The sequence below is a fragment of the Sander lucioperca genome, chromosome 2 (genome assembly GCF_008315115.2).
Source record: "Sander lucioperca isolate FBNREF2018 chromosome 2, SLUC_FBN_1.2, whole genome shotgun sequence".
Taxonomy (NCBI): Eukaryota; Metazoa; Chordata; class Actinopteri; order Perciformes; family Percidae; genus Sander; species Sander lucioperca.
Window position 1 is genome coordinate 30,471,352 of NC_050174.1, and position 22,316 is coordinate 30,493,667.

At 38.9% G+C, this 22,316-nt stretch overlaps 2 protein-coding genes across 2 annotated transcripts; one reads left to right on the forward strand and one right to left on the reverse strand.

The window, feature by feature from the left end:
- Positions 1–566: 566 nt before the first annotated feature.
- Positions 567–14,650, forward strand: fbp2 (fructose-1,6-bisphosphatase 2). The gene is made up of 7 exons (XM_031305898.2): positions 567–874; positions 2,079–2,241; positions 2,872–2,964; positions 3,882–4,022; positions 5,181–5,318; positions 9,662–9,781; positions 14,105–14,650. Exons 1-7 carry the CDS (start codon positions 702–704, stop codon positions 14,288–14,290), a joined length of 1,014 nt encoding a protein of 337 aa, XP_031161758.1. The 5' UTR covers positions 567–701; the 3' UTR covers positions 14,291–14,650.
- Positions 14,651–16,655: 2,005 nt separating this feature from the next.
- Positions 16,656–21,122, reverse strand: ctsla (cathepsin La). Its single transcript, XM_031305899.2, has 8 exons — positions 20,996–21,122; positions 19,875–20,013; positions 19,653–19,775; positions 19,211–19,363; positions 18,267–18,491; positions 17,517–17,685; positions 17,296–17,413; positions 16,656–16,987 (listed from the first exon to the last, which is right to left on the reverse strand). The coding sequence occupies exons 2-8, from the start codon at positions 19,995–19,997 to the stop codon at positions 16,888–16,890; spliced, it is 1,011 nt and encodes a 336-aa protein (XP_031161759.1). The 5' UTR covers positions 19,998–20,013; positions 20,996–21,122; the 3' UTR covers positions 16,656–16,887.
- Between the last annotated feature and the right edge of the window lie 1,194 nt (positions 21,123–22,316).

Below are 22,316 nucleotides of genomic sequence, written 5' to 3' on the forward strand. Positions count from 1 at the left end.
TCAACCTTTAAGCTAAAGGTCAGTGGAAGCTCACAGAGCCCTAATGACATTTAAAACTCACTCTGAAGACTGGGTCTGCTTCTACTCTCTTGATATTAAACTCACATCTCTTTCTCCCTCTCAGTCTTTCACTAAAGCGTCGTGTATCTCAGAAACATAACATACTGAGTCAAAACTCCCTTCAAACTAAGGTAGTTGTAGGTGCAATAAAGCATATTGAATACATAGATTACAAGGTTATATGCACATGGTCACTCAGTGGTGAGTGTGCAACTCATTTAAAGCATCAACATGTAGTTGTTATAAAAACATTGCAGGATGTCTTAACCTAGGAAAATGTAATTTAAAAAAACTAGCTTCATTGTTCACCACATGAACTTGAATATATAGAAAGTTTTTTTGAGTTACTATTGTCTAACATGTTGCAAGTTTTTTTTTTGGGCTTGTCTTGTGCAGGATTAAACTGTGCCAGTCTCTACAGCCGACACCTGACACCCCCTCACCCATCTCCAAATACACACACACACACACACACACACACGATTCCACTCGGCTGCAATCACAAATAGCTCCCCTTGGCTTGCCTTCATGGCTCTGGGTATGAAAAGGACGTGGCTGGTAATGAGGTTGCTCACTCGCTGCTCGTCCTCCGCCTGATCTGCTGCTGCCCAGCAGGAGGAACAGAAGGACCAGAAACCAGCATGTCGGACCAGTCGGCCTTTGACACAGACGTATGGACCCTGACCCGGTTCGTCATCGAGACCGGCCGCCAGGCAAAGGGGGCGACCGGTGAGCTGACCCAGCTCATTAACGCCATGCTGACCGCCATCAAAGCCATTTCTTGTGCTGTGCGAAAGGCAGGCCTGGTCCACCTGTAAGTACTGAGGTACTGGAATAGGCTTATTGGGAACCATTGATGTGTATATATATATATATACACATATATGCACCACTACATTACTGACTGTGATATATATTTATGATTAAACAAAGAATTTAAAAACATTAAACATTTAAATAATAATGTGACGATACTTTATTGACCTTTGTAAGACTTGTGTTACTTGCATCCCTCTGGAGAGGTCAGAAGTCACGGTCCGCTGCAGAACAGCTGGCAGGAATTCAGTCTTGCTAAAGGCGGCTGTTTGACATTTTGCTTCACTCCCACAGAAGATTTGGGAGCCAAGAGTAATTCAAGGGCTGAGGCTGTGTTCGTTGAGGATTTAGAAGTTGTCCAATTTTTAACATTTGACCACAGAAGCAGTGGAGTGACCGAGCCAGAAAGTGCTGATATGATTGTTTTGTATACTGTAAAAGTCACGCTGCTGTACTGTAAGCAAAGACAGTGAGCTTTGTATGCTTTAGGTGTATTTCAACACTCTAATCTGGAAGTGATACAAAGATTGTGCAGCTTTTTCAGTGTCTTTTCTTGCAGGAGATAAAATTGTGATTGCACAACAATTTAGATTTGTTAAAAAAGTGACACAATAACTACTTCTTTGGTAATGAAATTGACATTGGAGAGAAGCAGTGTTCCGGAGACTGAAAAAATTAAAAAGGGTTGATTTTTGACTGTGGTTTAAGTGTCTTTTTAGCAGCACTGCCTTATAAGCTGCATACAAGCTTTGACATCCAAGCGTGGCCCTGTCCCTCCCATTAAATTAACAGCCCTGTTTCTTTGTGATGATGCATTTTCCAGCTGATCCAAGTGGGTTTTTAAAGACTTTATTTAGCTTAAGAAGTTGGAGAATTTTATTAACACACAAAGGAGCACTTCATCCGTTAGTTTATCACAAACATTCACATTCAAAGCATCAAATCTGGATTGTTTTCACTGGACAGGAAGAGTATGAAAAACTAATCTGTTAAGTAACTAAAGCGGTCAGACGAAAGTGGAGTAAAAAGTACCTCTGAGACATAGTAAGGGGTAGAAGTATAAAGTTGTATAAAATGGAAATACCCAAGTAAGTACAAGTACCTCGAATTTTTACTTTAAGTATAGTACTTGAATGAATGTACTTAGTTACTTTCCACCGTGTGATACTAAAGTTTGGCTGCTGGTTGATTGATCCACACAGGCAGGGCTTGGCGGGCTCTGTGAACGTGACGGGGGACGATGTGAAGAAGCTGGACGTGCTGTCTAACGAAATGGTCATCAACATGCTGCAGGCCTCCTACAGCACCTGCTGCATGGTGTCGGAGGAGAACAAGGAGCTCATCATCACTCCCAAAGATAAGAGGGTGAGTGTTAAACACGAGTCGTCTGCTGAAGAGGACAACAACCCTCCAGGATTACGGATAAACTAGATTAATCCTGAGTGCCGCTCTGACGTAAGACTCCACTGTCCTCTTATATCTGCTGAATGAATATTGCATATTGAATAAAACTCCTGGCTGCTGTTGAATTAGACGGCCTATAAATTGTTCAGAACTGACTAACAAAGGAGACTTGTGAATTAATATCAGATCTACAGCTACAACTGACACCTTACAAAATTACCTATTTTCAATTTAAAAATAAATAAATTTGGGGACAGTCTCTTATAAAGAGAAACAGTTTCAATGTGAAATAATTCAGATAATTGAGGTTTTTTTTTTTTTTTTTTTTTTTTGGGGGGGGGGTGGCGCCTGCGTAGCTTACCTGGTAGAGCGTGCGCCCCATGTATAGATGCTCAGTCCTCATCGCAGCGACTGCAGGTTCAATTCCGACCTGCGGCAATTTGCTGCATGTCGTTTCCCCTCTCTCTCCCCTTTCATGACTAAACTTTCCTATCAAATGAAGGCCTACAACTGTCAAAAAAATAATCTGAAAAAAAAAAAGAAATTGAGTTTTTTTTTTATTCTAAATGATGATATTTTCTATTGTCACAGGGAAAGTACGTGGTCTGTTTTGATCCTCTGGACGGCTCCAGTAACATCGACTGCTTGGCTTCTATCGGCACCATATTTGCCATTTACAAACGGGTGAGTCTGATCTCTGTGGTGATACACAAACCATGCAGGCACTGAAGAGAATATTCTGATATCAGAAAGGGTTCATATTTACCATTGTTAAGGAAAAAAGTAAAAAAAAAGTCCTATTTTTAAAATGATGCAAAGTTAAAGTTAAAGTTCATCAGGCCCATTCCAGACATAATAAATTATTAGATAAAGCATATATTACAGTGCACCTGGAATATCCAAAAAACACCTGTAAATGAATACAATACAAGAAAGACCCAGCAGCGCTTCCACTCCTTTGTCGAACTGTTTCAAATGTTTGATTATGGCTCATTGTTATTATTCACCCCTCTCACTTTATTTTTTTTTTTTTTATAAAGAATGACTGATTACATTATGCATTTTTACTTTAGTATAAATCTGCAAAAAGTATGACATAACTGCATTCATCACATTTCATGAAACATGAAAATGTGAGTGTCAGAAGTAGTTTTAAAGTTATATTCATTTAGAATATTCAATGTAAATACACAGCTATGAAGTGCAGTACGACTCTGCAGACACAAGGGGGCAGTGCTGTCCAGCCAATCCAGGTTTATGCTTGCTAAACTGCATGCAGAGGGAGACATTTAAGCAATTGCAGTCTGTTTTAGTGGCCTAGCAAGTAGAAAAACCTAAGACACAAGAAACGTAGACGTACTGTTGTCTCGGTTCGAGCCTTACTGTGGAATACAAAAACATGCATGCTAACATTTGGGTTTGATTAAATATAAAAATACTACTTTATTGGTCTGTTTTTTCCTGTTTTGCTTTGCCATTTTGAATAAGTTGTAGCCTAAGTGTACGTTAAACATTTTTTTGTGTGAAATACTGCAGGAATCTACTGTTCATGTTTTCTTTGTTTGTTTGTTGTTGGTTTATTTCCCCCTCCGGTCATTCAGGTATCAGAGGGGGAGCCCACAGAGAAAGATGCCCTGCAGCAGGGGAACAACATTGTGTGTGCAGGATACACCCTGTACGGCAGCGCCACCCTGGTGGCCCTCAGCACCGGCGCCGGACTCAACTTCTTCATGTTGGACCCTGTAAGTACTTCACACTCACTATTAAATGTCTTCAGGTTTCATTGGAGAGCTGACGTCCACTGCCATTTTCTTTCAGTATTCTTCTCTGCACTACATTATTACCCTTATCCCTTTGTGTCTCTTGCTGTCACTGTTTACTGTTACATGCTTTTATTGCCCTATAGCTGCTTTTATTTGAGAAAACATCCTGTCAATCATTCCTCCATACTGCACGTCTCCACAATGCAATCAGGAATGGAGGGGACTGTAAACACACATAAAACCCTTTTTATTTGGCATAAAGTGTGGGCCACTTTAACTATCCTTGTATAAATCCCTAAAAGAAATCTAATTATGTAGTACAAAAAGAGCAAAAAAAAAAGAGGACAAATTTAAGACTGATAAATAATTTCATCTTTTTTGTATGCATTGGAGTTTGCTTCCTTTTTCAATATATCTGACATAGCTCATCTTTTTCCATTTCTATAAAAGAAAATGTATCATCTTATTATCTTAAGTCAGTAAAGCCATTTTATTCACACACACTAAGGACCTACCCATATCTATCTATTCTGCATCTTATTCCAGATTTACTTTTTTTGTGTTTTTGTTGGGGCTCAGATTATTGGGAATTTACCTTTGGAAAAGCAGCTTTAGTTATTATAGGATGAAAAGCTTCAATGCGTGTTTAAAAGTAATCTTGTTGTTTTTGTTATGCATGCAGAAACCTACGAAATCCTGAGTACAATTCACCAACCACCTTAGATCTCCAGGCCTAAAGAGAATAATGGTGTACCTGCACTTAGCCTTAAATAATGTCATTACATATTACATTATTATTGTATAATACAGAATTTTTGTATTTTGCAGACTTCTCCCTTGCATTTGTTAATGGACTGTACTAGTCCCTGGAAACATTAGTACATTTTTCAGATAGGGATTTTTCCACAAAAGCATATTGAGTATTTTATTCTTTATTTATCTAATCTGTTAGCTGCTTTCCTGATTAATAATTTTGCATGATGTGACACCTTTTTTAATGTGTTTTTTTAAACCTCTTTCCCTTAAAACAAATCCAACTATCATGAATTCAATTTAAATTCTGTCATGAAATAAACTGAGCTGTATTAATAAATCCAGTCTTGTGATTTGTTCTAACATCACGGTCTTGTTCCTCAGGCCATCGGCGAGTTCATCCTGACTGACAGGAACGTGCAGATCAAGAAGAAGGGGAAGATCTACAGTGTTAATGAGGGCTACGCCAAGTACTTCCACCCCTCCATCAACGAGTACCTCAAGCACAAGAAGTACCCAGAGGTGAGAGTAAAATTAAACAATGTACACGTCACAAACATAACTTGAGCCATGGTTTTGACATTTATCAGTTCTACTTTGTGTTTGTGGTTTTGAATCTGAGATAGTGAACCAAAGCTGCATAATAGAAACAAGCATCCATTTTGCTGACACACACAGCGACACTTATGCTCAGTCCTGAGGCAGGATTTCATACACCAGCGGCCTCTCACACTAATCATGTGAATCCTGAGGAAGCATTTTCTCTGGTAGAAAGACTTTACAGGACTTTGTTTGGCTGAACACACAAAATTATTTTTTTATAAAGGGAATTAGCAGATTGGAGAGCAGAAATAATTAAATTGATGTTAAATCTCATGAGGAAAAGCTATTTATGCACCCTCCCTCTAATAAATTGTCCTTTCCAACCTACTTTTTAGCCTAAAATGAAGACTTTGCTTCTCATTTTATTGTGAAAATGAATAGTGATGTGAAATAACTTGCCTTTTGAACAACACTCAAGTAAGAATCTGGTTTGCCGATGGTATGGTTCGCTGCAGCTCAAATAGACTCAACGACAGCGAGATCAATAACTTATTAGTATTTCACAGTTTCAATGGTAATTTTACACTTAAAATTACACATTCAAATAAAAAGGCAGAAGGTCATGATAGCTAACAAAGGGCAGTTTGATGCTTTGTTGGAACAAACATAGCCTACAGAATGCATATGTTGGAAAAAGGGGTAATGCAAGGTGAAGTTTAAAATGTTAAAGTAAAGATGCTTGGTGCAGCCAGGTACCACAGACAGAGAGGGCAATGAGTAACCATCCCGACCCACAAACACGTGATCGGTCAGTCGAGTGTGACAGTTCGAAGCTCGGTCAGATGAGCTGCAGGATGGCGACACAGTTTATTGAAGGAAACATCGTGTTCCTCAGGAAACTGCAGCTTGTCATCTGGAAAGTCTGATCTCCTCACATGCACACTCAGCATTCCTGCAGCAGCACGGTCACGAACACGACCGCACAGTTTGTTTGGTCATCAGTGATGGGTTCGCTGATGTACCACACTTTTATGAATGAAATAGCTTAAATGTCTGTCTCTGAGGCTACTTCTTGACCACAGTTGCACAACATTTGACTCAAAACTCTGTCATGTTTAATTTGTATTAAATGTTTACTATTTATACAGCCCCAACCAATCTTAAAACCTGTATTTTAACTTTTAAGCACTGCCTGTAGGCTTGATAGGTGTCTCTGAAAACATTTGTTGGACAGCAGCTGTAGTCAAATTTGAATTCACATCAGTGAGAATGAGTTCCAACACTGACCCAGGTTAATGACACATAAAGTAAATAAAAAGTATCAAAACATCCAAAGAAATGTTTAAAACCACTTTTGCAGCAATAATTGTTCAGTTTATGGCGTATGTTTAAAACACTTATATCAAAATAGATGGATTACTGTTTATATTTGTCGCTCGCAGCTGCGTTTGCTTACAATTGGTCGCAAAGTGTCCTTTTGGAGAACCAGCATTCGGTTTTTATGCACCAAATATCACAGAAAACTTCAGGTCTGCTCTAACCGTTCTTTTAAATCAGGCCTTAAGACTTTTGTTTTCTGCCTTTTATTTAATTACATTTAGGATTATTCATTCATAGCTTGCACTGCACTGTAACTGTAATTCTAATTTATTGTGTTTTTATATTGCCTTGTGTTTCTTCTTTTAATGCCTTTTATGTCTTCTGTGAAGCACTTTATACTGCCTTGTTTAAAGGAGCTATACAAATAAAACGTGCCTTGTCTTTTATGGTAATAAAGATATTCATTGAATTGCTAACATTAGCATATTTGTATAGAAGCTTTTCATACACGAATGCAGTTCATAGTACATTACAAAACAAATTAGTTTAGGGGGTCGTTTTTTGTGAATGTAAGTTCAGTAAGTAAGCAGTTATCTGACTTTTGGTGTCAGTGATAGTTTAAAGACTTTTTGTTTCAGAGCTTTTTACACTTGAAGTGTTCTAGAAATGGTGGTATTTTAGACTAATTCCATTATAACAGAAAATGTTAGTTGTGCCACAATGCATCTTCTACTAATATCTTCTACTAGTTAAAAACATTTAGTGGTTGAACACTCATCATGTTGCCCTTCACATAACCATTATGACGCAGCACAGTGCAGCAGTACACCACACTGTTACTCACTGTAATAGGTGTGTTGAAATAGCAAAACTTGTCTCACAAGGTTGAAATGCAAATGTTGCTGAAAAGTCCCACAGGGAAGTTTAAGATTAGTTTTTTTTCCTTTAATATATCTCAGCGTTGGTATCAATCCTCTGTATTTCTGTAAACAAGGTATGCTCTAAGACTGGGAACTTGGCACCTGTTGAAACAAAACTCGCCATCACAGGTTGCAAATGCAAAATGATTTTCAAATTTGAAGTCTGGAAATCAGGAAATAGATATTTTAATAATTATCTCTTATTTTTCCACAAATCTTTTCATAACTTCCCATTCTGCCAGAGACACATTTATGTAATACCTGATTTTTTTTGTCTGTCAGGGTTGGATTTTTTTCATCAAAAACGACAAAGTATTAGGTGTTCAAAAGGAATCTTTAATTAGAATTTTTTTTACACGACTTCCCACACTCTCTTACTACTCCATATTTGTCATTTTCTCTTTTTTATTTTAGGAAGTTTCATAAAGTCTCAACTGTTGCCAGCTGGATGTGTTTTCTGAAAAGTGTTGCGTATGCATGGGAGGGTCTGTTTTTGGGAAATACTACTACACGCACGCACACACACACACACACACACACACACACACACACACACATACACACACACACCCCACGATGGATATGACTCAGCAAGCACATGACTGTGTATCACAATGTGCCGGTCTGCACATGAAGCTCACTTCAGGGCAACTGCACTCACATTCTACTTTAAGACAAGAGTTGTGCATTGAGCAATAAAGTACATTTTGAGTTAAAGAAAATGAAGAACCTCTTTGAATAATGAAAGACCTAAACTTGTTTTTGTAGGTTTGTCTAACGCAGTGAGTCCCTTCCTCTGGTAGGAATAATGTATGTTGCAGCTGCTGCAGATGGACTTTGACCCTTGTTTAGTTTTTCATCGACAGGTCAGGCTGATCTCTGAACAAAGCAGATCTGCTGTAGCTGCAACATTTCAAATGACTGCTTTATATATTACCCTTTTCTAATTATACTGCATTGTAACTACAGTATACGGGAAAACAACGTGTTAAAACTGTCAGTATCAATCACTCTGAACAGGAACCAGTTTTCCTTCATAAACAAAACCCAATTTCATGTCCTACATATTACACATTCAGTGATGCCTTGTCAACATGGAGATTTCTATTCAAAATAATGAAGGGCAGTGTAAGCAGTTTTTCTTTTTTATATGTCGTGGTACTTTTTTCTTTTACAAAAACTTTAGATGGAACATTTGTTGTTACCAAACAGGTCATTTCAAGTTTTTGCTTTAGATTTAACCATTGATTGGTTTCAAGGCCTCTTTTCTTGTACATTTAAGAGTCTTTGGTGACTGCTTTTATGGAAATTACAAAGGCACATGAAGAGCAAGTTATCTAAGCGGTTACAACACAAGACAGTTTTATATAACGTCCAGGTTTAGATACTTTCTGCTGACCCAGTTAGCCCGAAGCCATTTGTAGCACAAAAAATGTTGTTTTAGATAGTAAGTGTTCAGACAACAGCCCATTAAATAATCAGTTATCACACTGGCTTGACAAGGAGACACTAATATCACAGATTTGGCAAACAATATGAGGTACATACTGTATGGAGCAAATGAGTGAACAGTAGAGAGTTGCGTTAGTTAAGCTGCGTTAGTAGTTTGAGAATTTCTTTTGGATGATTGACTTTTTTTTCCACCATGGAAACTTGTTAGCATTGGAATCCATTGTAACTGACATGAATACAAGCTGCTCTTCTCTGTGAAAGAGGAAACATTCAAGCCTGTAGGGGGGAGATTTGGGGTCACTTTAAATACAATAATCTGTGTGCCTGCTTTAAAGAAATCTGGTGTTATTACAATTACACAGTGGTGAAAAGTAACAATTTTTAGGTACTTTACTATACACATTTCCATTTTCTACTACTTGATACTTCTACAATTCAGAGGCAAATATTGTACTTTTTTTCTCCTTTACTACTAGATCACTTTCTTTGATAACTAATAAGTTAGTTCATTTGCCTGTTCAGATTATAAATACAAAATATATTCAACTAATACATTATGATGTATTATTATGGATTAAGAAGTTAAAAGTAGCTCCACCTATATTTAAAATGTCCCCTTGTTTCCTGTAGGATGGCGGCGCTCCCTACGGAGCTCGTTATGTGGGCTCTATGGTCTCAGATATTCACCGCACCATCGCCTACGGGGGGATCTTCATGTACCCCGCCAACGAGAAGAGCCCCAAGGGAAAGGTAAGCACTGACCTCCACCAAGCCATGTTACCACTGCCAATACTGTCAGAACACCACAAGGCATTTTGGATTGACTGCACTGACCACAGGATCACATACTACTTACAAACCTCTACTCAGTAAATTACAGACTAGGCTCTAGTCATTTCGGTCCCATAGCGTTTCCTATGCAAACCTTACAGGAAAACTTAAAAACATGCTGTTTTCAGCAGCAAGGTGCATCTTAAAAAGTTTGATTCCACAAACTGCTTTATGTGCAGAATGATAAAACATTTGTCTCCAGTCGCTCCACTGCCAAGGCCTACGCAATGTACGTTAGCAGCAGAATAACGTACAGAGAGCAGAGGTCACAGACGATGGCTGTTTCTAGACTTTTAATCATCCCCACCATCTCACACAGTTAGAAAATATGTCGTTGTACAGGACAAAGTGTGTAAAAAAAGAATTCACAGAGTTGGCTTCAAAGATTACAAATATTTAATGTTGTATTTCCACCGTGTAAAAAAAAACAAACAAACCACAAAACAGATCTTGATGACCAACACACCAGAAACTCACTTCCCAGAGCCAATCAGAGCTACAGTTTTTTGATTTCTTTGTGTTGCAGTCCAATGATGCAGTCATCTGCTGTCAACTCAAAAATAGTACAGACTTGGAGTCCAGATTGCCGCTGATTATGAACCTATGAACCACAGCACAAGGCACTGGTTCTTGGCACCTCACTGATTTGGGCATTTAACTGACACTCATACCCTCAAGTAGAGTGAATGTTGCAGGACTGTAACCTGAGGCTGGAGCGTTTTTTCCTCGTCTTGTGATAAATAAAGCTCAGCGACATTCGAGGCTTCTCATAAAGACAAACAACAACAACCTCTCACCCATTTTCTTTCAGGCAGTGGAGTCTGTGATCCTTTTATCCTGAACATACTGTCTTGATTTACATCTCTAACAATAATAATGTGCATACATTATAAAACATTAATAAGAGACTTAAATAACAGCATGTAGTTACAACTGCTTAACATGATGTCTTTGACCTCAAAGCTCCTGAAAACATTACAGTACGCACATTGTCTCATAATGACCTGGATCCTAAAATTACTGACCCTTAAATTTATGCGTTACATACTGGACATATAGGCAAGGTAAGGCTGTTAATTTATATAGCACATTTTAAACACAGTGACAGTAATACAATCACTGGTATCAACAGAGCAATAAACCCAAATGCACGACTCAGGACACAGGGGAAAAAGTTCAAAGTCTTTACTTGCCACAGTAGGGTAGGTTTCACAGGAGACAGATGTGCAGATGATCAGGCAGAGGTAACAAAAACACAAGGCTGTTACTAAGTCCAACAACCAAAACTACAGTCAAAAACCAAAGAACTAAACACAAGAAACAAATGCTGGGACACTTACTGGCACAGACAAAGACTATGTTCAGACTGCAGGCAAAAGTGGCCCAAATATGATTTCTTTTTGGGGTCAAGTGACCAGGTCACACTACTTCAGAAGTAGTGTGAACACTCAAATCTTGCCCAGATCGGATTTTTTCAAATCAGAGTTAGACCACTTCCATATGTGATCCTGAATCAGACCCAGGTCAGATTTTTTTCAATGTGGCTGCAGTGTGAACAACCAAGGCGGATTCGATGCGACTTTTACATCAACCTACATCGACATTTGTCACAATTACGCGGGAGTTAGCCCTAGACACAGACAGTAAAAATAAACTGTGTCTCTGTGAAGCTATTCACAACGCAGTCCCACCACTCCTGGCTTCGTCTCTGCATCCACACAGACCTCTTTAGTGAATTTGCAGCCATAACCCCGCAAAAGGCCAAAATAGCCAATTTGGCTCTCTTTCTCTTCATTCTTCTCCTCCTCAGCACCTGCTCATTAATGTTATGGCTGCAAACATTTTGAAATAAAAGCGAAAATGCTGACTTCCTCCATAACCTCCCTAACTTTAGTGCAACAGCGTGCTGTGTCTGATGTCATTGTTATTGTTCTTTTGCGCATGCGGGTCAGTTCGAAACCGCAAACAATTCACACTGGAATCTGATATAGGCCACATTTTAAAAGGTAATGTGAACAGCCAAACACAAAAATCGGATCTGAGAAAAAAAATCTGAATTAAGCATTAAGACTTGCGGTGTGAATGTGGCCAAAGGGAATCTCACTAATCACAGTCTAAATGCACAGGGAGGAAGGAGGGCAATAACGAGGACCAGGTGGCAGCAGAGCTGACGAGGAACAGGTGAAACACAGATGTCAAAATGTCTGCTGTGAAAAAGGTCCATAAAGAGTGAAAAAAGTGAGACGAGTGAGTTTCAAATTAAAACAGGAAACCCTACTAACTGAAAAAAGAATGGAAAACATGACTTAACATAAAAGAGCGGGACATGACAGGCAGTTTAAAGTGCTTTTCAACTCTTTTGTTTCCTTATTTCCTTTTTGTATTTTTTGTAACGAGTAACCGTTCACAAATACTGATAAATAAATGTATACAAATATACAAAATTGATTACATAAATAAAATACACAATAAGAAAAAATACACACCTGAGTCCAAGTACCCTCAACCAAAAACAAAGTTCAGTAGTAAAGAGGTAGATTTTAAGTTTATATTTAAACATGGTTAGATTTGGACAGTATTTAAGGATACAGAATTGCACAATGAAATGTAGTCGAAGGCCCCGCCACGACAAAACACACACAGAAAATGTATAAACAGATATTCAAATATTTAAATTACAATATAAACAATAATATAGGCAAACCAAATAAAAAGTAACACAAAAGGCAAACTTAATTATATTTAGGAATATAATTAGTTACATATACATAAGCAAACAAAAATATGTGTAACCTCACTGTAATATGAGAGACTTTGTTATAGTGGGAATGCGGGCAGTGCAAAAGGTAGTGCATGTCATTTAAATGACAGTTTCAACATGTACTTTAATCTAACATACCGTCTCTGAAATGAAACCGTTAAATGTAACAAGAAAACGTTCACATTTCAGCCAAATTTAGCCCAGTACACGGATGTCAATCTGTGCTTTCTGGGAAGTGAAACTGTTTGAGGCTCTCTTTAGGTTTGAACTTTGCTACCTTGTTTTCACCATATAGGTAATATCCTCTGTATTTCCTTCTGTAGTATAGATATGGTGAGATCTTGATGCTGATAATCAAGTTTCTCCAGCTGATATCCCCGAGATGTAGTGGAAACTAACTAAGTACATGGCTTACTGTATAATTTCTAGGAACTTATACTTTACTTGATTATTTCATTTTTTCTTTTCCATTTTGGAGGCAAATATTGTACTTTTTACTTCACTACATTTATAACTTTGCAGATTCAGATTATTAATATGAAATATAAATCCACTAATAAATGATGGTGTATTTCTTTAGGTTAAGCTATCCAGTAGAATCTAAAGTAATTAAAATGATCTCCACATTAACCAGCTGCATCATTAACAGTATGAACACATAATCCAGTAATATAATATACGTATGCTTCTGAAATGGGCCATTCTGCAGAATATTTGGATTTACACTGTAGTAGTGGTACTTTTACTTGAGTAAAAGGTCTGAGTACTTTTTCCACAACTGCCCCAGAGATGTAGTACTCACCTAGCAGCAACATTCTACTTTGAAGTTGGATAACATCTAGTCTCGCTTTGCCAGACCTTCCTCCACAGCGCTGCGGAAGAGGGTCTGGCTAACCCACACAGCATTTCGGGATGAGAGAAAAACGCGCTCTGGTTTATTGGCATTTCTTTAAACCAATCACAATCGCCTTGGGCGGGGCTAAGCGCTGGACGGAACCCCGGTGCCGCTGCAAAATTGCCTCGGGAAGGAACTTGTTTTGGCAGAACGTGTACGTTCAAAAGTTGTTTAAGTCGTGCAACAGAAAACTCAGATTGGACAGATAGTCTAGCTAGCTGTCTGGATTTACCCTGCAGAGATCTGAGGAGCAGTTAACCATAGTCCTCATAAATTCCAACACAATGAAAGCGCATGGTAACGGACATCCGGCTGATAAGAGTGCATCCGGCAGAACTAGAGCAATCCCGGAAGTGGAACATCGTGGATAAAGACTAAATAACATCTAATGTCTGCTTTTGAAAAAATTGAAAATATCTACTCTTTGTGCTGTTACACAGTAACGAAAGAGGAAACCTGCTATTGTTCTCTAAAAATACTGTATGAGAAAAAACGTTTACAGCCTGCTTACAAAGCTTTTGACTGCAAAATAACAACACATTGATCCCATTTAATTTGTGTTTTTCTTTGCATGTTCTCCCTAAAGCTGCGGTTGTTATACGAGTGCAACCCCATCGCCTTCCTCATCGAGCAAGCGGGAGGCCTCGCCACCACCGGCACTCAGAGGATATTGGACGTTCAGCCCGAAGCGCTCCACCAGCGGGTTCCCTTCGTGGCCGGCTCCCCTGATGACGTCAACGAGTACCTGACCTTTGTCAAGAAGTACCAGTGATTTACTTCAGGGATTCTCCAAATGTTTCTATAAAAAAAGGCCAGAATTTGGTTTTCTCACAATGCCAAGAAAGTTATTTTTGGATGTTCGATTATACATGTATGAGTTGTCAAATCTCTTGATCACAGAATAATACTTGAATACTTGAATACATCAAAACCAGATACTTTTCCCATATTGGCTGCAATATTGTGCAACACATAAAAGAAAGAAAAGTGGTTACTTAATAAGATTATGACATGTTTTAGTGAGTGATCATCGGAAGGGACAAGTGTGTCCCCTACAGCTTTCCATACATTGCAGCTTGTCCTTGTATCTCAACATTTAAAAGTCAATAAACATAACATTTTTCAAAACAGATGATAATTGTTTTGTTCAACCAAATGTTTTTGAATTCATTTTTTTTTCTCCAGTGGAACAAGTTGCTTGGTTTTAAAATATCAAAGGTGTTTTGTCACGAATTAAAATGAAAACGTCTTGAGGTGAAACTCAGTCTGGCACTGCAGATCAATTCAATAATGTTCAATAATGACACTGTTGTTGGATCATACTGATGAAGAGTTATTTATGCATTTTAGTGGTAGTATTTTGAAATTCAGCCACCTGCTTGTGCTGAAACCATTAGTCAGTAATTGATTAGTCAAACAATAGATAAATCCTCATCTATTAATAATTGATGTCATAAGCAAGGAGGCCCACAATTTTCTGCTTTTCGCTGTTTTTATGTCATTGTGTATTTCATATTTGTTTTGTTTATTTTGGTCAGAAAAAACAAGGTATTTGAGGACATCACCTGAGACATTTTATATATATATATATATATATATATATATATATATATATAAAAATCTATATAACAATTTCTTTGATTTTTTGCACTCATAGGTAGTACATTACAACTTTTGTTGTTGGAGTTGTGTATGTCTGCATCAGCAAATTATATTGGAGTAGCTTTGTTTGCCGTTTCTGAGATGCGTCACAGGTCTCCTTCCAATCGCTTTCTGAAATGTCCTATTTTAAGTCTGCCCTCCATGTCTAAAGTCTGCCAATTGATGTTTTTTTAGAGCCAGTTATATATTGATGAACTCAAACCCCTCTCATGGATTACCCTTAATCAATCAGCAAAGTAATTATATACAGTCCAAGTTTACACCTCATAACCTTTAAATCCTTAGTAACCACTTCTCCCACAGTAAAGGGGGGACTGTTTCCTTCAACGCCACTGTTAAAGAATCAATAATCCTCTAAGATCCCAGTACCAGACGTCAGAGAGCACAGCTGCTTTCCATGAAATCACGGGACTCAAGTCTTTGCTCTAACTGTGGGATTAACAGCATCTGAAGCCTCACTTAGTGCTCCAAATAACAATTAAACATGAACTTCTGTTTTGTAAAGATAAAGGAGGTCCAGATATTTTGTGATCAACTATAGATCTATGACAGCTGAAGATATTATGTAGTGACATTGATCCCTAAATGTATAACATTTGAGAAACCAGATTGGTCTTAAAAAACAGCCTTAATCAATGACCATCTAAAGTCTGAGCGAGTGGTCTTCAGAGCGGTACAATAATGAGTGTCTGCAGGCAACTGAAGCATGGAGGTTCCTTGCAAGTTTGGGGCTGCATTTCTGCAAATGGAGTTGGAGATTTGGTCAGGATTAATGGTGTCCTCAATGCTGAGAAATACAGGCAGATACTTATCCATCATGCAATACCATCAGGGAGGCGTATGATCGGCCCCAAAGTTGTTCTGCAGCAGGACAACAACCCCAAACATACAGCCAAGGTCATTAAGAACTACCTTCAGTGTAAAGAACAAGAAGTCCTGGAAGTGATGGCATGGCCCCCACAGAGCCCTGATCAACATCGAGTCTGTCTGGGATAACATGAAGAGACAGAAGGATCTTCTATGATGTAGGAAGCCTACATCCATAGAAGACCTATGGTTAGTTCTCCAAGATGTTTGGAGAAACCTACCAGCCAAGTTCCTTTTTTTAAAAAAAAAGGAAAAAAAACATTTTGTGCAAGTGTACCTAGAATTGATGCCGTCTTTAAGGCAAAGGGTGGTCATTAGCACTTCCATTCTTGAAAGAACTGAGTTACAGCATTTTTTCCCCACACCTGCCTAAAACTTTTGACAGACATTCAGATAAACTGTACTGTTTGCTAAATGCAGAGCAAAACAGATAAAACCTAATCTTAAATGATCAAAAACACTAAAGAATCTTTAAAGAAAAATAAAGACCCAAATACCATAAGTGTTTCAATTTTTATTGATCACAGTAAAAGTAGAAAAAAAAAGAAAAAAAAAAAACCATTTACAATGATCAAAGCAAGTGTTAATCACTTACCAATGTAGCATAAACATATTTACAAAGAAAACACCCGACTAAAAATGTTTTTAGAAAAACAAAGTGGCATAAATCCAGCCAAAAACAAAATGGCGCCATTTGCCTAAAAACAGTGTTTCTCCATATAAAACATCATAGAATCTCCTGCTGACGTCTCTGACTGAAGCCTCGTCAGTCACCTTCAGCCAAGCTATTGCAACAAAACAAAAACCACTATGGAGCTAGAAAGTGGAGCTGTGCAAACGTTAAACGAGAGGATAACTGGCTGCCGTCGCAATCCCACAGTGGTTCTTTCTGTCTTTAGCCATGTAGATGTAGCCTTTGTTTCCCCAGTTTTCACTCCAGCTGCAAGAAGACAAAAAAGGTCAGGGAATTAGTTTTATAGATTGGATTTGTAACAGTCAGAGCAAATCAAGTTTAGAGAATTTTAATTGAAATTTTAACAGCTATTCTCAGAAAGAAGTCCTATTTACATTAGTTTGTGGAATTCATCAGTAAGAGTTTGAAATGAAAAAAATTAAAAAAAAACTTTTGAAAATATAAATACAGGCACTGTATCTTTGGAAGCTGAAATACCTACTTCAAATACTTATTTTCAGGCAGTACTTAACCTCAAAACACTGCAGACTGATATTCTAGGATTTTCCACTGACCTGTTCTTCACGATCCAGTATTTCTTGCCATCCACATCTTCTCCCTCGAAGCCATAACCCACAACCAGCACGCCGTGGTCCAGCTCCTCGCTGCTGCACTCCTTCTCATAGTAGATTCCTGAATAAAACAAAAAAACCAAATCCCAGTCAGTTACATATAAAACTACTGCATTAGAAAAAGCAGGTGGCAGATTCTAGAAAGAAAAGGGTCTTTAACTGACCTGATTGGTAAAACTGGAAAGACTCGTGACCGGCGTCAATGGCGACTGAAACGGGTCCCACGGAAGCTACGGCCTTCATCAGAGCGTGCTCCTTACCGCTGGGCACGTCCACGAACCCGGTGTCGTTAGCAGAGTTGTACTTGGGGTCGTAGTGACACGGCTGGTCGTCCTGGAAGAAGATAAAGAGGAAGGGGGGTGAGTGGGACGTTATGGCACCAACACAGACCTCTGAATCCAAAATATTCCAATTACAGAGCAATAAGATCAATAAAAAGTTCTGTTAGGGGTTTAAGTGTGTTAAGATTGTTTCACAACTATCAAAACATGTTTGAACACTGCCTGAAAGAAGAGCTTCAACAATGAATGGATTACATGATCGACAGATAAATTAAAAATGTTTTATGCAAAAACACTAAAATACAATGAACTGAATATTATTGGACCGTTTGAAGATGTCTCCCTGGGTTTTTTTTTTTTTTTCACAAATAAAAGAAAATGAATTAATAGATAAAGAAAATCAAGGTTTTATATTTAGGACTTTCTAAAAAACCTCTTTATGCCAATTACTATGGAAAATATACAATTGTCATGGTTGAGGAATTTTTGAAAAATAAAAAATAAACTGTAAACCATGAGTTAATTTTTTAACTCAAACACCATTTACGGCCTTTAAAATGTGATTGTCTAGACATTTATAAAAATAAAACCGACATTTCCACTTGACTTCCCCCCCCCCCTAAAGACACGCACCGTTCCCAGGTACGGGTAGGAGTCCTCAGAGTCCAGGCCCTGGTTGTCCTTGACGTACTGGAAGGCCTGGTCCATCAGACCGCCGTTGCAGCCCTCGTTGCCCTCAGGTCTGGAGCAGTCCACCAGGTTCTGCTCGCTCAGAGACACCAGTTTGCCGGTCTTCCTGAAGACCTGACCCTCTAGAGCGCCGGTGGTGCTGAAGGCCCAGCAAGAGCCACAGTGACCCTGAAAGAGAGAGAGGAGGGGATGAGGGGTTGTTTTTAGACTGTATGATGGTGGTAGTAGTTTAATGTCATTTCATAATTGTGCTTTTTCCATGTTTCTCTTTCACCATCATCTATTTTTTTAATTTGTATATTCAGCCATTTAATCTTTACACATCTCTTAAAATCTTTTCATGTTTTTGTGCCTGAATGGTTTTTGTTGTTGTTTTTTTTTTGTTTTTTTTTTGTTTTTTTTTAAGTGCTTTAATCATGTTCTTATGGCACGCTGTATCTCATTATTGCACTTTATCTCCCCCCTGGAAAGCACTCTGCCTCAATAAATAAAAAGGAATGTCAGAAGTTGCACTGCAGCACTTTAACCTAATGTATACAAAAGGGTTTGCCCCACCATGGCATAGTTTACAGGGAGCTGGTTGGACTGGTTTCAGCTTACAGGGTGCTTATGTGTGCCGAGGGGGGTGGTATGGGGTGGGGGGTGGAGAGAACAGCCTGTACACTCAGGGAGGAGGAGTGTAAAGCTAGATAACAAAAACAACATGCAAGTGGCAATCTTATCTTTCTGTTCAAGCCAAACATTTACTTCAGCGGACAGAGTGCCCTCGTCATTTCATATAAGCAGATCTGTAATTGTGCAACCGTTTACAGCCGATTGCTGACCTGTATTGCCAACATAGCTATTAAAATGAGGTCCGAGGCTAGACGAGACAAAACTATTGTTACCTGGTCCTTAACGGGAGTAACGTAACCGTTATCCCTCCAGTCCACAGAACGTGGGGCCTCCAGAAAGTTGGGCTCCATGAACAGGGATCCCCTGACCTTCCTCTCCGCTTTGTGCTTGTAGCCGTTCATGATCTGCCTGAACTCCTCGTGCGTCTGTGAAAAGACAAAGTAAAGTGAGTAAATGCTGTAAATGTTTGTTGTGTTCTTTCCTAGTTTCCTGGATTTGTGTAGGTCAGCATTAAAATCAATTCACTGCTTTATCCATCATTAAATTTGAGGGCACACCACGTTCAGGATTCTTTTTCCAAACCTTGGTACACTCTTATTACATTGTCTACTTTGCCAGTTATCAAAAATACACTTTCCTTAACTACTATAAAAAGAACTCTGATATGCGTTTGCAAGTAATATAAGGGTCTGTGTGTTGAAACTGTGGTCTTACCATGTCTCCAAAGTGGTTCATGCCCAGGCGGTAAGTGTGTGAGCCCATGGAGTGCTCCAGGTTGTGCATCTCAATCTTCCTCAGGTTCTTCTCCCACACCATTCTCCTCCAGCCCTCCTCCTTCTGTAAAACAAAATAAAAATTCATTCAGACTTAGTTTGTGCCAACTGGCAGACTGAAGCAGCTTGCTGTGAAAAAAAAAACAAAAAAACAAGACATTACCTCATGATAATTCCTACTGTGCCATCTCTTCCACAGGTCCCAGTGGTCATCCAGCTGACGGTCCAGGCTGGGGGCAGAGAAGGCTGCGCTAAGGCACACGACCAACACGGCTAGAGGCAGCATTGTTGCTAGCTATATACTGGGAACAAACAAACAAACAGGTTAGGTATCCGCTTCCAAAGCAGGTCAATCATTGATGGAGGCCCGAAGCCCCGACCTCCAGGGAAACAAGACGTCATCATTACAACATGGTAGAAAAAGCGCCAAGTCATGCTAGTTTACCATCGAAATTCAACTCTCGCATCGTGATACTTGTTATGCATTCAGTAGTCTTTAGTACATTTTGTTCACTCCGGCGATTCATACAGGAACAGGATCCGCAATAAAGCTGCAATACACATTCCCGACAGTACACTCAGTTCCCGACTGCTCTGCCCAAAACATCGATTCTAAATCAGGCTAAAGAAACAACGTAAATCCGAATGCTCCTGATAACGTTACTTCTATAATATTTAAGTTGCTGTATGGAAGAATAATCGCTAGTTCGAATGCTGTATTCATGCAAGTTTGGGAGCGGAAACTTCGCCATATCCCAACAATAAACCGAGCCTTGTTTTTGTTGTGTCCGCAGTCACGGGATCTCCTGCTGCGGCGGAGAGCCAAGAAACTGGCCTAGGATCGACCATCGAAACTACAACCAGGAAAACGAAAAGAAAACCAAAACTATAATTTGTAGCTGGCGGATAGCGGTCTTTCCAACGATTTCACTCCTGGTAACGTTATGTTAAATTAAGCCGTATGGAAGAACCTAGCAATGGCTGCTTTAGGCAGGGAGGTAGACGAAGACAAAGGCAGCCGAATGAAACAAGATGGCAAATACTGGAGGATGACAATAAAAATGCATGCATGTTTTACTCATAAAAAAAATTAAGTTGAGATTTAGCTTAAGGAGGACATTTTTCAAACGGACACTGGGATAACTTCATTCTGGACTCGAATGAAGAAAATTCCCTGAAGAGACACATTCATCAATCATTTTGCTTAATATCGTAACTTTAAGCGTCAAGTTTGACTATAGTTTGAATCAGAAAGCAAGTAAAACGAGTACATGTGAAACTTACTGTATGTTCTTCCCAGGTGAAGACGAAGCAGAAAATATCCTTTGGTCGAGGTACACAAAGTTTATAAAGGCCTGACCGGCAGCTGAAGAACGTCCCACCGAGCTCTCTGATTGGTCTGCTCCTTAATGAGACGTTCTGCCCCGCCCCGACTTGTGATGTAAATGCTGGATGCACGTGATTCCCTTCCTCTGGAATACTGTTTCATGCAAGATTGTTGCAGCTAAAAAAACTTTTATGTAATTATTTTGATGAATTTAGGGTTGATTGTTTGCACTTGTTTCATGTTAAGGACCCTCTCATTGTTACTTATCTTCACTTACAATGCTTACTATTAAAATATAGCTCATGTGAAGACCTTATTTTAGTAATCAAATCAGCCTTCAGATTATCTGATTGAGGAAAAAATACTTCTTTATTCCTTTATTCAGATCCCCATTAGTTGCTAACAATGTAGAATGCCACTGTATAGGAAGGTCTGCATGTTTCTTAAATTAGTCTTAAGTAAAATAACATCACATCCCAGCAATTAGGCCTACAGTCCATCATAGTTACTCTTATATTAAATGATGTTTAGTTACTCCTCCAAGTCCAAAAATACTCAGTCACAATGCAGTCTGGTTATTGTTGAAGTGTTTTCTAGGTAATCTTTCAAAACCGGCCTTACTGGGTGCCTTCACCATAATAGCTGACAAGCTAGTCCACATTGTGATGGCTCTAAACATTTCGGACCTACACTGCAATATTCAGTTTTTTGTTGTTGCTTGACTAGATAACACCTAGCAGCCTGCCGTGTACTATAACTGTGTTGGTCTCTCACAGTTTATCAGTGAGTGCAGACAAATCGGCTGCTTACTGAAACAGATTTTTAAAAACAATTCACAAGGTTGTACTGGCGTGCACACGCTCTGTAGCCTACTCGGCCTCCCACCTCACTGGACAGGCCAGTATTTTGCTGTTATATTTGGAGGTTAGACAGATCTTTTTTTGCTGCACACAACCAGACTGGTGATCAGTAGTCAAGGTGAAATAAAACTAGTGCTTGTGGCACCAACACTCTAGTGGCAAGGGTGGGAAAAGGGGAATATCTTTTGATACGTGATATTCCATTACCTATTTTCTTAACAATTTATCAACATGTTTCCCCCATGTCAGCTGCCCATCAAGTGTCACACCAAGCAGATTTGATTTGCCTCTTGAACCTGTTTAATAACTGAGTCAAAGGCTAGTTAGGCAGAGCTGATTATTGCTGTGAGTGTCATGTCTGGTCCTAAACAGAATACTTTTGGTTTTTGCTACATTCAAGACAAGTCTACTTTCACAA

Bases quoted from the DNA above. Each gene is read 5' to 3' on its own strand.
- fbp2 (XM_031305898.2), top strand. From the start codon at position 702: ATGTCGGACCAGTCGGCCTTTGACACAGACGTATGGACCCTGACCCGG. The intron at 2,965-3,881 runs GTGAGTCTGATC...CCGGTCATTCAG, and splicing joins TATTTGCCATTTACAAACGG to GTATCAGAGGGGGAGCCCAC. The intron at 5,319-9,661 runs GTGAGAGTAAAA...TGTTTCCTGTAG, and splicing joins AGCACAAGAAGTACCCAGAG to GATGGCGGCGCTCCCTACGG.
- ctsla (XM_031305899.2), bottom strand. From the start codon at position 19,997: ATGCTGCCTCTAGCCGTGTTGGTCGTGTGCCTTAGCGCAGCCTTCTCT. The intron at 19,364-19,652 runs GTAAGACCACAG...GTCTTTTCACAG, and splicing joins TGAACCACTTTGGAGACATG to ACGCACGAGGAGTTCAGGCA. The intron at 17,414-17,516 runs GTCAGTTAAAGA...TGTTTTATTCAG, and splicing joins TTTCCAGTTTTACCAATCAG to GAATCTACTATGAGAAGGAG.